Consider the following 16,403-nt stretch of genomic DNA (forward strand, 5'->3'; position numbering starts at 1 on the left):
TAAAGGAAATCAACCTCACTAACCCCACCAGAAAAAGCACAAACAAAACAAACAAAAAAATCTATACAAAAATAAATTGAAGTTCTTGGTTGGTTTTTTTTTTTTTTAAGATAGTGTTTGTATCCCCCTGAATGTGCAAGGTTTGTTCTACCCTGTTCCAGTGTTCGTCTTGAGTGCTTCGTACTGCTTTTCCATTTAACACACCTGTGTTGTTGATAGAAAAGGCTGACACAAGACTGTTAATCTGAGGATAACTGGGCTATGACCAGCTAGGTGAGTGAGCTTGACTTTGCAGGTGGCATTTTGCAATTCTCTGCCGGCCTCTTCCAGCAGGAAAGGTGACTGGGTTCACATTGCTGTGAAAGGCTGCTAGGAACTGAAAAGTGATTCATGTTGGGGAGAACAGGTTGGTAAGTAAGAGGAGGTGGAGGAGGCTTTCTCATGAAAATAAACCCATAAAGTGAAATATTTCACTTAATTAAGCAGCCCCATTTACAGTGGGGAGATCAAAGGAGAAAGGAATTGGAGGAACAAAGAATGCAGTCTGTCCCATAAAAGATCAGGTGAAAGAGGAAGATAAGTCTGAAAATAGCAAGGGAAATCTGTGCAATCCTCAATGTTTTATGAACACACTTATTAAACCAGCAAACCAACCAGATGGGAGGACAGGGGGAGACTTTTTGGCAGACAGTGTTTCTCTGTGGCTCAGCCAAGTCCCAAAGGGATGGACACCACACCTCAATCAGCCTGTGCACTGGATTAGTAGAAGAAATAAAAGAAAGGGTTTCACTGAAAAGAGGGAGAAAAAGATATAGGGAGAAAAAAAGATGAAAAAGATCGCAGGAAAATGAGGGCTTGTAAGGGAACTTCTTTCAAAAACGAAATACACATAGAATTGAGGAGCTCAGAGCCATTTTCAGATACGGAATGGAAAGACGTGAGATTCTTCAAATGGATAAATGTGATGTGCTGTTTCTTCTTGTAGCTAAGATGACTCAGACTGCAAGAATCTTTCTTTGCCAAGGTTCTTAGTTTGAACCTTTGGGAAATCAGTTAGTAAAATATCTAGATCTACAAAGATATTTAGTGTTGCCTTGGATAGCAGTTAGAATCCTGTGTTCTGCTGTAGATCAGTCTCAGTGCCAATCTTTAGTGCATCTTTAAACACTGATTTCCTCTAAAAATCTGATCTTAATGACATTTACGCACCATGAATGAAAGGAAGATGACTGCTAACATCAGAATTTCCATATGAGGGCTATGAGTTGAGCTCTGATACTGCAGTGGTTACAGCTAAATAACTTTTCTAAGCTAGAAAAGTGTTTTTTGACTCCTAATTCACCGAAAATCTTGTTCAAATGCCTTCTTTGGTTACTGGGAGGGCATTATGAAACTCTGTTTCAGAATACAGAACACACTTTAAAGAAAGCCCTTGGTAATTTCTTTCTCAATGGATAATTTCCCAGGTGAAACCCTAAGAGACTGGAAGAAAATTGGATTTTTCATCTGGGGACAGATACGCAAGTCCAATTTTTAAACAGCTATAGAAGAGAGAGCAAAAGCTCCCCTGGTTTTCAAATTGCCCTTTTTGTTGGGGCTGCCTGATACATATTTCTTCTTTCTCTTTTTTTCAGCTTCTAAATTGTAATAGACTTGAAGCTTTGCCTCTAATTCCCATTCTTTCCACTTGCTGTTTAACACTGCTGGCAGAAGTTAGGAGTAAAAGAGCTGTACATTTTGCAGCCTCAGTTGTGTGGAGCATGCTGGAGATCCCCAGTCACCCTGCTCCGGGGTCTCCTAACGACAGCAGAAGGCAGGCAGACCATGCCACAGCAGCGGGACCTAGGGCAGGCAAGGGCTTCTGCAGCCTGCACACTGCCCAGCATTGCAGAGGCATGATATCATGGTCATGTTGGGAGTTTATCTCTGACACAAATTGCCACAGGAAGCATTTTGTCAAAATTTCAATATCAAAGTGGTCACAGCCTCTACAGTGAACAGCTTTATTTACTTAGGAGATAAAGGCAGCTGAGCAGAAAGTAAAATTAGGGTAAGGAGTCTCCTGCTTCTATATAAATGCTGAAAGGAAGTCAATGCCTCTCTCAAAACCAAACATCAAAAGAAACACATTTCCTAGTATAGCCATTTTTAGACTTTGACAGTGACTTAAAATACAAGAAACACAAAATCAGGGCAGTGCTGGCAAGTGTCATGTAGGCAACACTTAGGCAGAACTTAAATTTCAAAAATGTTCCGGTAAGTTGAAAAAGGATAGTTTATCCCTCTTTGACTTTGTTCTGAGCATTTCTGAACCACCTCATAGCTGGCAAGAACTGGTGAAATTGAGGAAGAGCATTTCAGTGTTTACACTGCAGAGTTCTGCAGGGGTATAGCATGCTATTGCTTTTCCCTGTTTTAGAGCACTGGGCTGCTTTTTCAGATCCCAGCTTAAATCTATTCATATCCAGAGATTTGAAGTAGCTTGTTACGAGACTATGGCGTGAATCTACTTATTTGGATTCACTGTATTAAACTATTACTGCAGTCCATCCCACTAAGAACAAAGATAAATAACTATGCAGCAATACATTTACTTTATCTACACAGCAAATATTGCGGATATCTTTCTTCTGAGAGCTTTCTTCAGTAAAATCCACTTACTTCTCAGTCCTCGGTCAGACAAACTTTTCTCACAGCTGTTATCAGGTGCTTAAAGGAAGCAGTTGGAGAGTTAAGTGGCAGCTTATGGAAAATGGCCATTTGTCTTTAAACTTTCTAACTTTTAGAATACTTGCAAGCATGGATATTCAAATCAGTGATAAAGATCAGCACTGACATGTTTCAGCATGACATGTTTCCTTCATTGTGATTCCCAGCTCAACCATGTGATGGCTAATACACTCAAAAATGCAATGAGCTTACGACCCATCTATCTGTGCAGAGTGTTCATCCTTATGGGGCACTCTGAGTTTTCTAAGAGAGTTATTTTAATCTCTTTAGATGCCATGGGACCAGCTATTGTTCTTGCTGGCACCATTTTTGTACTTAAAACTAAATGCATCTGGACTTCTTAACCAGTAATGGAGTTGCACAGGATTAAAAATAATAATTTAATTTAATCTTCTTTGCTGAGGCACTAGATACTCTGCATGAGAGAGAGAAGCGTAAGCCTACAGTGCCTAAATTGTCTAAATTAGGAGCGCATTTGCTCCAGCAGCACAGATCCTAGGCAGGCCAAATCAATCTTTGGAGCTGCCTTAGAGAGCTGCTCTCTGTGTCTCGCCTGCAGTTGGGAGGAGGGAATCAGAACCTGGGACCACTGAGTGCAGCTAAAGCATGGGCCTGGACTGTGCAATTGAGTCCATTGGAAGGATGATGAAGAAAACACAGAGGCACAAATAAATGTGTGAAAAGAAGAGCTAAATATGTCAGATAATGTGGCTTGAAGCAAAGGTTCAATGTGAAAAGTCACTTTTAAACTGGGATTTTCAACACACTGGAAATACAAACCCTTTTGAAGCTCACAGGGAACAGCATTCTGAACGTTTAAACATTCAGCACTGCTGAACTAAAGATGCATCATTAAATGAAAAGGATATTTTTTACATACTTTATAACTAGTTTCCCAAATAATTTTAGTAGGTGTTAGATCCAGCAGCTTTTTACTGATGGAAGCAAAAGTTACACCAGCAGTGATGTCAGAGAAATAGATACACCCAAATGGCAAGATACCAGCAGCAGTCCAACCTCAGCAGCTCAATGCTTGGCTGGATTTATGCATCTGCCTAGTACTAGGTCACTGAATATCTGACCAACATAATGTAAAGCTATCCTGGATAACAGCTATCTTACTCTTATAACATTGCTCTTTACATTCTACATATGAACAGTTGCTTAAAGTTGTGATAACTTTTTAAAAATAGATGTGTTTTTTGGAAATACCATTTTCTTCCTCAGCTATAATGTTGGTCTGTGCTTTTCCAAATTTAATACCAAGACAGATGTGGGGGAAGAATTATTTATTAACTCAATATTCCCCTCTTTGTTTTGGCCCAATTGTTACACCTGAAATCGAAGAGATTGTGATTTAGAAGTGTTTCCAGATATTACACTTCTCTTCCTATCACTTATGTTTCATCACATGAAGTCTCCAGCAACTAAACTCCTTATTTCACATCAAAACACAACACATGCACAAACACACATAATAGAATCAATGACCATATATCAAGAAACCAGACTTTAACGGACACAGAATAACAGAAATACGAGTCAAAATACCTCATCATAACTTAATATTACATAAAGAAATGCCGCTGGTGTTCTATGAAGTATTGATGCCTTATAGGGGATCCCAACAGACAGAAATACAGCTGTACAGTAGGAGACCACAATATGAGAGAAAATCAGGATATAGACAGTCTGGACACAATGTTATCTCAGAGTCATGGAAAAATGTATATTCATACACCTACAGGGTAGGTAGACGTCTGATCTGAGCTCTCAATGGAAAGAAAGAGGTTGGAAGGATAATTTGAAACATCCTCAGTGGAAAATATAATTTACCAGTCCAGGAAGGGGCATGAAGTATGATTGCTTTTGAGTAAAAATAGAAGTACGTAATTAAGGAGACACTTACTGTACCAGGTCTGGGATATGGGATGCGGCCTTCATATTGTACCCACCGATGATCCACACTCTCTTTGTGAGCATAAGGGCCATTGAAAACAGCTCTGATATCTGCCATGCTGTACACACAAACTGCAGAGCCCTTGAAGACAGAGCTGAAAAGAAGATGGGTTGATATGCATGTTGTAAACACCTCTTCAGTGCAGGCCTCATCCAGTGAATTAACTAATTCCAGAGAGTCTAATGGGGTTTGGATCAAGCCTACACCTGAGAGTTGATAAAAGGGGTGCTAAAAGAGACAATGTGTACAGGGTTAACTACAGATATTTAATGTCATTGTCATTACAGTTTAAAGCTTTGCTTGGTTGAAACTAGGACTTAGACTTTGGGAGCACTTGACAGAAAGCCGTTTTTTCTAGTGGCTGACAGGTTCCAGCTATCATTTATTAGATATTTTGCTTCAAATTTTCTGCTAATGAACGGCATTTCTTTACATTGTTTTCACATCTGGAAGTTTGTATATTAATGATATTACAGGCCACATGCCTGAGAATTACAAGTTGCATTGGACAGACAATAGAAAGAAATAATTTATTTATTTTTCTATGTCCTTTTCCCTTTTTTTTTAACATTTTTTCCTAAAAAAAAACCAACCCAAAACACAACCAACCAAACAAAAGAAAACTCCCAAGTCCACAAAACAAAAAATAACCCCAAACAGTTCAGTTTTCAAAAGAACAGCATGACAGGTTGCTGAGTAGCATGTGGTTTAGTTACTTCATATGCCATTTCATTCAGTCTTCAACATTTCATTCAGTTCTAAATATTTCATGTGGTTATACATTCAATGGAGCCACTGTGGTGTCTGCTTCCCAGTTAAGGAGTGCCTTGGAATTCTTTGTTGTACTCATACTGTTTAGCATTTAGCTAGTCATTTACATTTAATTCAAAGGTTCTGGAGACAAAATAATTATTTATTTCCTTTCTAACAGTTCTATAGAGAACACCTCATTACTGCAGCTGAGGTTCATTAATTGATTAATCTATCCCTTTGACATTAATATGAGTTATTCTTCCATCAACTCCTGCCTATAAAAACAGTGAAATATCACTTTAGAGCATAGTGGGGTTTCATCCTAAGAAACAGCTGATGTCAAGTTGTTGCTCACAGAAACAATGGTTCAAAATGATGATTTGTCCTAAATAGTAACTATTGGTTGCTCAATAAATATGACTGAAATTGTTAAACTCAGCTAGATCAGGTTGAAAAAAAACAGCATGGTTTTGATTGTTAAATTTTCATTATTTTTTACAATCATTCTGAAAAGTCAGGCACATAAAGATTTCGGGACATAATTTATGATTTACATTTCTGAAAATATTGCCCTTAGTGACTACAGCCCCAGTATTACAAGCCTTATTCAAGCAGTCGCTCGCTGCTCTCAGGGATCAGGATCTAGTAATAGAAGGGTTTAATAAAAAGTGATTGTCAGGCATACCTTGTTGTAGTGAAAACTCCATATACAAGTGGATTTCTCTCATCTCTTGTAGAAAGTAAGAAAATATCTTCTGCAATGGGAAAAAATAAAAATAAAAAAAATTAGAAAGATATAACAAAGCTTTATTTTTGTCTGAATGTTAAATTCTGCCATGCGAATTTGCGCTAATATCCTGAAATTTGTCCATTTGCACAGTCTGGTTTTTATACAGAATAGGATTTTCACTTTCCAGCTTTTAGAATGAAAGTGCAAAACCCCCATATTTCCACAATTCAGACTAATTTCAGTTATAATAAAGGACTTCAGGTAAAAGTCAGAGATATTAAAAGCACTGTTTGGAAAAGTAGTGAGACCAGAACAAGACACAGTGCTTCTACAAACAACAAAATAAACTCAACCAATAGCAATGTCAGAATAAAGCACTGAAGACAAATCAACTTACGCAGCTCATCAAAGTGTGTGTCTGCTCCTTCAGGACCAGGTATTGAACACACAAGCCTGGCTTTCAGAAAAGTAGTCCACTTGTTTATTAGGCTTCTTTGACCTCCCATATCATTCTAATAAAAACAAGATTAAAAGACTTAAATTTTAAACGAGTAAGAAGAGTTTTAATGTATGATATTTGATGGTAGTACAATATTGACTGTGCTGCTTCAGTCAGATTCCAGTTTGATCTTACCATAACAGCAATGTCTTTTCTTTTTTGATGGTTTGTTAGTTTTTTTTTCTTTTCAAAACCAGTGTGGGTTGCCTTTTTGTAAATACCTCCAGTAGTCACTTCTCAGCTCAGAGACTGGGCAACTCAGATTTCCTAATTATACCCAAATCTGTTTCCAAAATCCCCCCACCAGCTCTACAACTGGAATGCTGTGAAACACGTCTGTATCATGCAATTTATTGTTCCCTGTGATGCTAATTTTTGTAATCAGTTGTTCTCAAGAATTCTTTACAAACCCAATAATAATACAGAACATTCGGGATAGATTTCTCAAAAAAGAAAAACTATACTCATCAGCAGTTCTTGCAACGTAAATACTGTACTGTTGGGTTTGGTTTTCTCTTTTTTGTGTACATAGTACACATTCCAGGGAAAATCAGTCATATTATTTTAATAATAATTGTTATGGAAATATCAGGCTATCCTCCACAAAAAGGATTTATTTTTTTAATCTACTTTACTATGGGTTTCCAAGATATGAGCATACTTGCCCAAATTCTTTCCTTTTTTCTACTGACTTGTATCAATTTGCTTAGGAGTTTACCTCTGAGTACATGAAAAATCTAATAAATGACATTTACCTGTCCCTTTTGGCCCCAAATCATTTTAGGTTCTGCAAAGCTATTTAGACTGCAATGATATTGCAGCAGGAATTCAAACACTTCAGAGAAATGTTACCACATCTTAAGTGCAGTAGTATCACAGCTGTAGGTTCTGAACTACCCCATGAAAGTGCCTACTTCTTTTCATTTATAAACTCTGAAGCTCAGGCAATCTCTGCTGTAAATTTAAGCACCACAGGTTTGGTCACAAATATTCATTCCCTTCAGATTCATTAGGAGAAATCACTTTCTTTTGTTAATTGGCTTTGCAACTCTGAAGGTGTAGAACCAGCCAACAGGAAACACTGGGTAGTGTAAATTAGGTGGTATTTCCATAGATTGTATTTGGCCTTTCAGGGCTGTATCATAAATATTACAGGCATTCAGAAATATGGTTCTAGGTGCTAAAATCCATTTCACAAGGAGTAACACTTCTCTGGTAATGCAGTCTAACCATTTTCCCTTTTCATGTACTTGCTACTTTTAAATAGGTTAGCTCAGTTGGAAATGATTCCTGTTAATCTATCAACTTTGGAACTCCTTTTCTAACAAGAATTGCTACCTCCTTTCTTGATTTCCTGAGGTCCTGCCAAGCCTGAAGCTTTGCATCTAGCCAACAGATTTATTAGAAAGGTGTCAAAATTAGCAGCCTGCAGCCAATAGGAAAAAGAAGCCCTGCATGTGTGTGTTCTGTTCAAAGGCACAGCAGATAAACTTTGTTGTGTAATTAAAAACAATTACAAAGATGCAACAAAAAATCTTAAGAAGCGAGAAGTGATAAGCTTTTCCTTCCTCTGGCAGTTCAGATTAGCTAAGCAATTCTCACATTGCAGGACTTCCACTTTGATTTCTGCTAGATGCAGTGCAGCATTACAGGAGATGAGATGTTTCTAACTGCTTGGCTAGGAAAGTGGCAAGGAATAAAGATGTGATGGGTCTGGAATGGAAAAAACACCCTTGTCTAGCTCCTGCTCCTGTCATCACATGAATTCAGCTTCTGAAAGTGATGGAAAAATACACCTTGTGTTTTACCACCCTTAAATCATGATCTAACACCACTTTCACAAATCCTTATTTCAAATATATCAGTAGTTTCACTGAGTTCCTAAAGAGCAACGTGAACCAAGTACTGTGCTCAAAGGAAGCAGTCTTAGCAAGTGCTACATGCTTTAAACTGGATCCAAGATGTATTCATATTTCCTTACTCTGAAGCCAGGACACAGTGTTAACCATGCTACTTGATTTTTCGGGACTTTAGAACAGACATTCAGTAGGTGTGCCTTACATATCCAAAAGTTGCCAGTAACACTGCCCAGTTTACAAAGAAGCAAGGGGAATTTGATGATGAGCACTCCATGATCTACTAAGTCTTTCTGAAGCCAGAGAGTGACAAAATTATGGTGCAGAAAGGAAAAGACTGAAGAGTCTTTTCACTGATTTAGGCAGCTGCACATATAACATGCTAACATATCCTATAACGTGCTTTTTCCTGCTTCCATGCCTGAATGAAACAAAATGTATGTTTTATTAGGAGGATGTTTTTGTTTGTGGTTTTGGGGTGGGATTTTTTTGTTTGTTATTGGTTTTTATTAGCAGCCATATAGTACTCTTCAATTCTTTATGTCATCTCTGAATAACAGTGTCTTTGCTTTCCTAATATGTGCCCGGGAATCACTGACTGAGAAGTTGACAAAGGCCGTGGTAATTTTATCTACAGGTAAGAGTAGAATTAGTTCAGCTTAGGCCAAGGAGGTTCAAAACCTATTAAGGTTATACGCATAACTTTGCTCCTGGACTCTCAAGCAGTAGTTGTCTTATTAAGCTCTGGAAATCTCAATCTTTTAAAGAAAGTGCACCCCTTCTTTCCTAACACAATTTTTTGGTGCATGTTAGTTCAGTCTTTGACATGTCTTGAGGCTTTAGATACTGAAGAATGTGCAATTATTCTCTTTTCCTTCAGACCACGTTGGCATAAACTCATTAGCTTTTCATCTGCCTACTCTGTTGCAGACCCTTTGGACCAACATAGTTCATAACTATTGGCCTCTGAGAGGCTGGACAAAGGACATATTGGTCCAAATAGTTTTCAGACAGGGTTGCTACAGAAAGAAGATAGTCTTTTCTTCAGAAAAGATTATTTAATAATATTTGTCTGCAATAAATCACTGATGTGCTCAAATGTTATGAGATGGATGTAGAGTATGACATTATAGTACAATTTATAGTCTGGATAGTGAGTGGATCAAGAAAAATGGATGGAAGACAGAAAATCACCAAAGAAAAGACCAGAAGACCAGTCAGTGAGCATGTAAACAGAAATAATAAGTCAACACAAAGTTAAAGAGTCCTAAGAAGATCACTGGACTGATTTACACTAAGCAAGGATTTGCCTCAACCCTCCTGGAAGTGTGCAGTAAAATGGATGCCCTGAAATAGTTCTGGACAAGTGATACTGGCACTGAAGACAAAGAACACAGAATACTTCTGGGAGATGAGACAAGAAGACAAGATTAATTTAAGTGCTGAGAGAAGGGGAAGGCAGCATGGGCGAGCCTTTCATTACAAAAATATGGCTAATCTACTTGTAACAGATGAGCAGGCACAAGTATCTGAAATCTTATCTCCCAAAATATCACTTCTAAGCACACTGGATTAGCAGTATTTACTATAAACTTTGTTATAGTGCAGATGAAGGCACTTAGGACTGCATATGTTTTTCTGAATATAAAGAAAGATCTAATTAGCACTTACTGAGTTGTAATCTCACAAGCTGTAACAGATACCAACAATTCTGCCTGAAATACCTTTTTAGAACAGAAAGAAGTGCCTGTAAAGTCTTGGTTACTTGTGTTTGCCTGAGTTAAGAGATTTAGATAAGTGCCAACTAGAAAGTGGGCAGCTCAATCCGTCACCTGTGGAAGAAATATTATCAAAATATTATCACAAAGATTTAAACACAAAAACTATCTAGGTGTGGGGAAGTAATCAAATATGATTTTCATAAATCAGGCAAGTCTTTTATTCTACAGAAATCCTAAAATTTCAACCCTTTTCAATGAGCTAGTTCTAAAAATTAATTTGTTGGAGTGAGGAATCAGGTTTCTACCAAACTAGATTAAGAATTCAAATATTTGATGTACAACTTCAATGACTTCAGGTAAATGTATGGCTTTCTGACATCCAGGAAGAAGGCTGTTTAAAAGCCACAATTTAAAATATGAAGTGAATTAAGGTCATATCATATGCCTTTCTTTGGAGATTTCCATGGTGTTTTCTGAGCTGTAATTTATATATAACTGAGCAAAACAACACATTTTTCAAACTCTCTAGTTAAAGTTATCATGAAAATAAAAACCATTAGAAAAAAATACTGCTCTATGAACAAGAGATTTAATCAATTTACATTAAAGAATTTCTGTTGTATTTATTTTCTATTGTATTGTATCTTATATGTTGTATAAATGCAGCATCATTGAAATGCGCAAATGTTAGTCTTGGAAACCAGTAGGCAGGAAAACAGATGGCAACAAAGCTAAAGAACATCTGCATCTTTGGGGTTTTAAATCTCTTATTTGTTTGTAAGTAACAGTGACAAATTGAACATTAGAACAAAAAGTGCAGTTTTCTGAAAATCAATCAACATCAAAGTTGTCAAGCACTGTGATTCATAAAACTTTAAAGACAGTAATTATCCTGAACAGCTTCTTAAATAAGAAGAAAAAAAGACAATGTGTGGAATTTCTAAAAGCAGGTTATTAATTACAGCCAGTGGCAAGATGTGCAGAAGGACCATCCAAAATGAATTCCTGGCCTGAATAAAAGGAAATGCTGGAGAACAGAGGAGGAAAGTGCTGAAGTGGCAAAAGGCCCTCAAGCCCTTCTCTTGTGTGAAGCCTAGCTATGTTACAAAGCCACCAGAAACAAATGGCATACCCTGCAGCAAAGCCTTACATTATGGAAAAAAAAAACCAACCAACTAACCAAAAACCTTCTAGCAGACTTTATAAATGGAGAAACAGCCGACAGTCTTTTTTGGACTTCCGTCTTCAAACTCACAGTTTTAATTACTCCATTTTACTTTGCACATTACCCAACTCTGTTAGGTACTGACTTAACACAGGAAAGTAACATTTCCGCCTTCAGGAGTTCAGGTTCAGGATTTCTTGTTTCAAACCAGACTGATGTCAGATGAAAGATTCCTCCTATGATGTCAGCAGTTTGAGTGTATGGCAAGACGGCTCAGTGTTATTGGAAAGCTGATATGAAACCTATGGGTAAGGATGCCACTCTGGGCGTTCACATATTTCCAGTCATTAAGACAATGGGAAAGAGGGTCTTTACCACAGCCATAGCCAAACCTACAAGATTGTAGGCCACATCTGCTGTGGAAAAACCCTCTATCTGAACTACAAGTGAGCAAAAGTATTTTAGATTTGAGTTCCTGCTCCTCAAGCAGATTTGTGGTTATTTCACACAGAATGGCAATACGCTCATATCAAGTATGCATAACTGTTCACTATGGAAAATGTTGATTTTTATTTTGGAAAGTATTTAAACATCACACCCAGGGGTTTCTACTGAATTATCTTTGGATGGGATCCAAACTGGAAAATCTAACTATATAGCAAAGAAAAATTCTGACTGTTACTAAGCACACCATGAAAAAAAGAAAAGCCAGAAACTAAAAGACTTAGGTAAAGACATGGGAAATGACAACAGCAAATTTGAATGTGGTTTGGGACAAATGAAATAACAAAATTAAGTACCATTTTACTGCAAGGTCATTTAGCAATCCTGCTAAGATCACCTCCAACAGGTTTGCTAGTATTAAGAAATTCCCAAAAACTGTTTAAAGGCTGCCACAAAGCAGATGTACTCTACTATATCCACCATCAAGCTGTTCACTCCAACTTCAATTGAAATTTGAAGTGACCAAAGGGTGATGACTGAACTAATAAAATATGTTAAAGAATTCTCAGGAAAATCTATTTCAAATTTTGAGTATAATCTGTTCATGGTTTATTTCCCTGTGTTTGACTTGCCTTTACCTGTCCATCATCTAAATGTTCATACATACTTAATATAAATTAGATTATATAAATACATAAAAAGGATGTAAAAAGACAGAGGGGAAAAAATAGAGATCAAAACCTTCAGGTTATGAAATGTAGCATTCTTAATCAGGATGCTATGGGCAAGCCAAGCAATTAAATGGATCATGCAATTAATGTCAAATAAGAGAACAGAATTTATACGGTTTGAATACACTAAGAGCATTGTGAAACTGAAGCAGGGTTAGATGCAGCACTGGAATAGCCTGGCTTCTTTCTGAACAAATAGGCCTGAATTTGCCATTCAAAATTTCACATTCTTAAATAAGAATGCCTTGAATTTCACATTCCAGGGATCCAGTAGGGCAAAGGTCCCTTTATAATCAGTGGAAAATACCTTCTTGAAAGAGTGATTTCAGTTGAAGATGGAAGGCGTCTTCCTCTAAAAAATAGCAGTCTGCCTTTACTGACTGAAGTGAATGCCTGATAATTACTTTCCTTGCTTGGATACATACAAGTGCCTGAAGTCACTAATGTGGGACTGTGTGGCCGCAATATTGACAACCACATGTTGAGAGCTGGAAAACCATGACACCAAAAAACAAAGGTAGGTCAACATCTTACAAAGTCTTTTAGAATGATGCATCCTGAAGCATCTACATTTACCAACAACAGCAGCAAAGTCTGAACTGTAAACCATGGTATATTTTCATATTAAATGTAATGATACGGAAAAAAAAAAAAAAATCATAGGAAGCTGATTTTATCACATCAGAAAAATTCCAAAATCACAAACTTATTATTTGCTACCCTTAGAGGTATCTGAACATCTGATTCAAAGTACTCTGAAGTCAGGGACTTTGGATTAGACATAGGAACTCCACTCCAATTAACTCTGCAGGCTTCCCATTTCCAAGCCAGTGGGTTACTGACAGTGTATTCTGCAATCAGTTTCTCTGGCAACTAGTAAGATTTCCAGAGTTTGCTTCAGAGGTTGTGCAGCTGCATTTCCATAATCCACTTTTTAAAGCTCTATCTTGACACTGCAATTTCTTTTTAATTTTCCCTGAGGTTCAGTAAAATTCAGTCACACCTCTTTATATATAAGCATAACTTAGATATTTGCGCTTCATCTGCAACTCATGATTTCCCCCCTCAAAACAATCATCGATTCCAATGTTGAAACACACCCATGAGGGACAAAAATATACAAAACTTCCTATATCATGCCTGTACCCTTGCCAATAATGAAAGTTGGACCAAAAGACCTGACAAAGCCTGATATATCTCTTAATTCATCAGTTAGAAGCAGATACTACATGGATCTGGCCTGTCTCCAACACATCAGCCCTTAAAATGAAATCATCTTGACAAGCATCAGCTTTTCTACAGATTTTAAAACTTTTAGATGGCACATAATATTCAAATATCAAATTTGGAAGTCCAAGAGGGATTGGCTGCTCAAAGACCCACTGCTGTAGAGATGCTGAATGGGCAAATGAGCGCCAAAGTTTTTCTAGGGATGACATTCTCGAAGTGGTTTTAATCATTATCACTGAGAAACAATAAAAAAAACACACACACAAAAAAACCACCAACCTTTCCCATTATGAGCACTATGGATAGGCTATATGGTGACAAAGAAAGTATGTAAGCATGTAATAGGCAGTAAGTTAAATCTTGTCTGGAATGAGTTGTCTCCAGAACTGGAAGCAGGAGAGCTGCACGAGCATGGCTCTGAGCCCAGACTAATTAGTCCTGCTGAGAACATGTTAACATGGCTATTTTGCTTCCGGGACTCAAGCTCATACAGCTGAATGGTAAAGCATTATGCTATGCAGACAACTCAAATGGTTTTGGAGATAGATCAATTATCTACACAGTGATGCATTACACGATATAGAAATACAAAGAATGTTAATGACCCAGCTATCCCTAGTCACAGTAGAGGCATGGCTAGACTATTTCCAGGACAAGAAAAACACCTAACTTTTACACACAAGCAGCCCCATGGCAGAGCCCAACAGAGACCCTGGACTCAGAGTCACGGCAGAATAGTTCCCTCCTGCCATTCTGGGAATACAAATTGCCTTAAAGCTTCAGACAGGAGGCAAGGTCATACCCTTGAACTCTGCTCATGTTCATGGCTTTGGAAATAAATTACCCAAAGGTGGAATGCAGGGTGTGTCTTGGGCTCTTGACTCAGGAGCTCTTAAAATGATTACATTCCAGTGTGTTTAGAAAGTACAGTTTAACCAAGAGAGCTGTGTCTAATTGCTATGTTCTTGTCCCCAGGTACAGCATGGTATATATGAGAGTGGAATAGTATACCAAAGAGAAAAGACAAAGCTCACTTGTTCAGGCTAGAACAAAGGCCACTTCTGGATACTGAACACTTTGGGAAATGTGGGAAAGCATCAAGGGCTAGGCTAAAGTCTGATTTCTTGGCAGCTGAGGTCTCAGAAATAAGACTGCACACCATAACTTTTGCAGTACATCACCAAAACCATTAAAGAGAAGCTTGTAACACAGCAAATGCAAACTGCTGTAATAATAAACAGGATTTTCATACTGCAGCAGAGAGACTATTGCTTTTGGCTAATTTCCACTCTGTTCCAATAGAATAAGGTTTTAACTATGAAAAGATGTGTTTCTATATAGAAAACAAACAAACAAACAAAAACCCCAACAACATTCCTCCCTCTCCAAAACCTTTCTGGACTCCTGCAAGGTAGGATTTTCATTTCTCTCTTTATTTGAGTGAGAAAAAAAGGAGGGAAATCTAGGTCTTTTCTAGGGCTATATCTGTGCATTTGTGAGGTTGTCCTTAAGCAGAACTACAATTCTGTTATCATTTACTGGTAGATATGTATACAGAAATGTAGTTGACCTGTTAGTTGTCTGCAAAGGGCACAGTGTATGGATGCTGCAATTTATTTTGTCTTTAAACCTGGCTCAGTTCATAATGACTCTGTCATGTCTTTAGCTGATGCAAACTGGTTTAGCAGTGTGGGCTTCAAGATAATGTAGCTGTAAAAGCTTATGCCTATGTTCCTGGAAATAGAAATACTTGGGTCCATGCTCTTAAAATGTTACGGTTTGTATGATCATGTAATATACATATGTCTGTGTATATATGTGTTTTAAAAAACAAACATTGCTGACTAACCTTTAATAGGTTTTTTAATTTTTACTATGACCTTGCTTGAAATGAAAGCAAATAACACAACAGATTACACTTTATGTAAGTAGGAACATGCGATAAGTAGTATCAGGTATTACGGATAGGCCAATGATATTTTTTCTGCCTCCCTCAAACCGAAAATAGGAAATGCCATTTGCCATGATAAATGACACAACTGGTTCTGAAAGTGACTGTTGAAAGCACTTCCTCCCAATTCATACTGATATCCCCTAGTGATACACAGAATGCAGATGACGTAAATCTGAACTAGTGCTATTTAGTGTTACAGTGGCTGTGTTATTACAACCCATGCTTCAAGACAGTAAGTATGGTCTTATAACAGGACATGTGGCAGCTGTTTGACTCAGGGCAAAGAGCTGCCAGCAAGAGTATTGTAATCTTTTGGGCCTGAAAGTAGCTGGGAAAAGAGAATGCTTTCCAGAGAAGGTTTTCCCTAAGGCAGAGAATTAGTGAGAGACCCTATTGTTGAGCCATTGAAAATTAGCCAAGGAATAGGCTGCATTGACTAACCTCCATATTAAAAACAAAGCCTATTCTAATTTCAGCATGTGTCTCTGGCATTAATGCACAGGAGCCCTAGGGCACAGTGAGGTAGACAGCAACTGAGTTATAGTAGAAAAATCTGGGTTTAGACCAAGCAAATGATTTCACAAGTTTGCTGGGCTCCTCCCACCAGTTATTCTCTGCTTGCTAGGGAAA

General features: G+C 37.7%; 1 protein-coding gene across 1 annotated transcript in view; it reads right to left on the minus strand.

The window, feature by feature from the left end:
• SEMA3D (sema domain, immunoglobulin domain (Ig), short basic domain, secreted, (semaphorin) 3D) overlaps positions 1-16,403 on the minus strand; it is a gene marked incomplete at its 5' end in the record, with an annotated part of 60,302 nt that overhangs the window by 13,023 nt on the left and 30,876 nt on the right. Inside the window, 3 exons of the mRNA XM_010009408.1 lie at positions 4,640-4,784; positions 6,129-6,198; positions 6,571-6,685. Coding sequence (XP_010007710.1) covers positions 4,640-4,784; positions 6,129-6,198; positions 6,571-6,685 — 330 coding nt within the window. The remainder of the gene's footprint in view (positions 1-4,639; positions 4,785-6,128; positions 6,199-6,570; positions 6,686-16,403) is intronic.

The sequence above is a fragment of the Nestor notabilis genome, unplaced genomic scaffold (genome assembly GCF_000696875.1).
Source record: "Nestor notabilis isolate BGI_N333 unplaced genomic scaffold, ASM69687v1 scaffold5582, whole genome shotgun sequence".
Lineage (NCBI taxonomy): Eukaryota > Metazoa > Chordata > Aves > Psittaciformes > Psittacidae > Nestor > Nestor notabilis.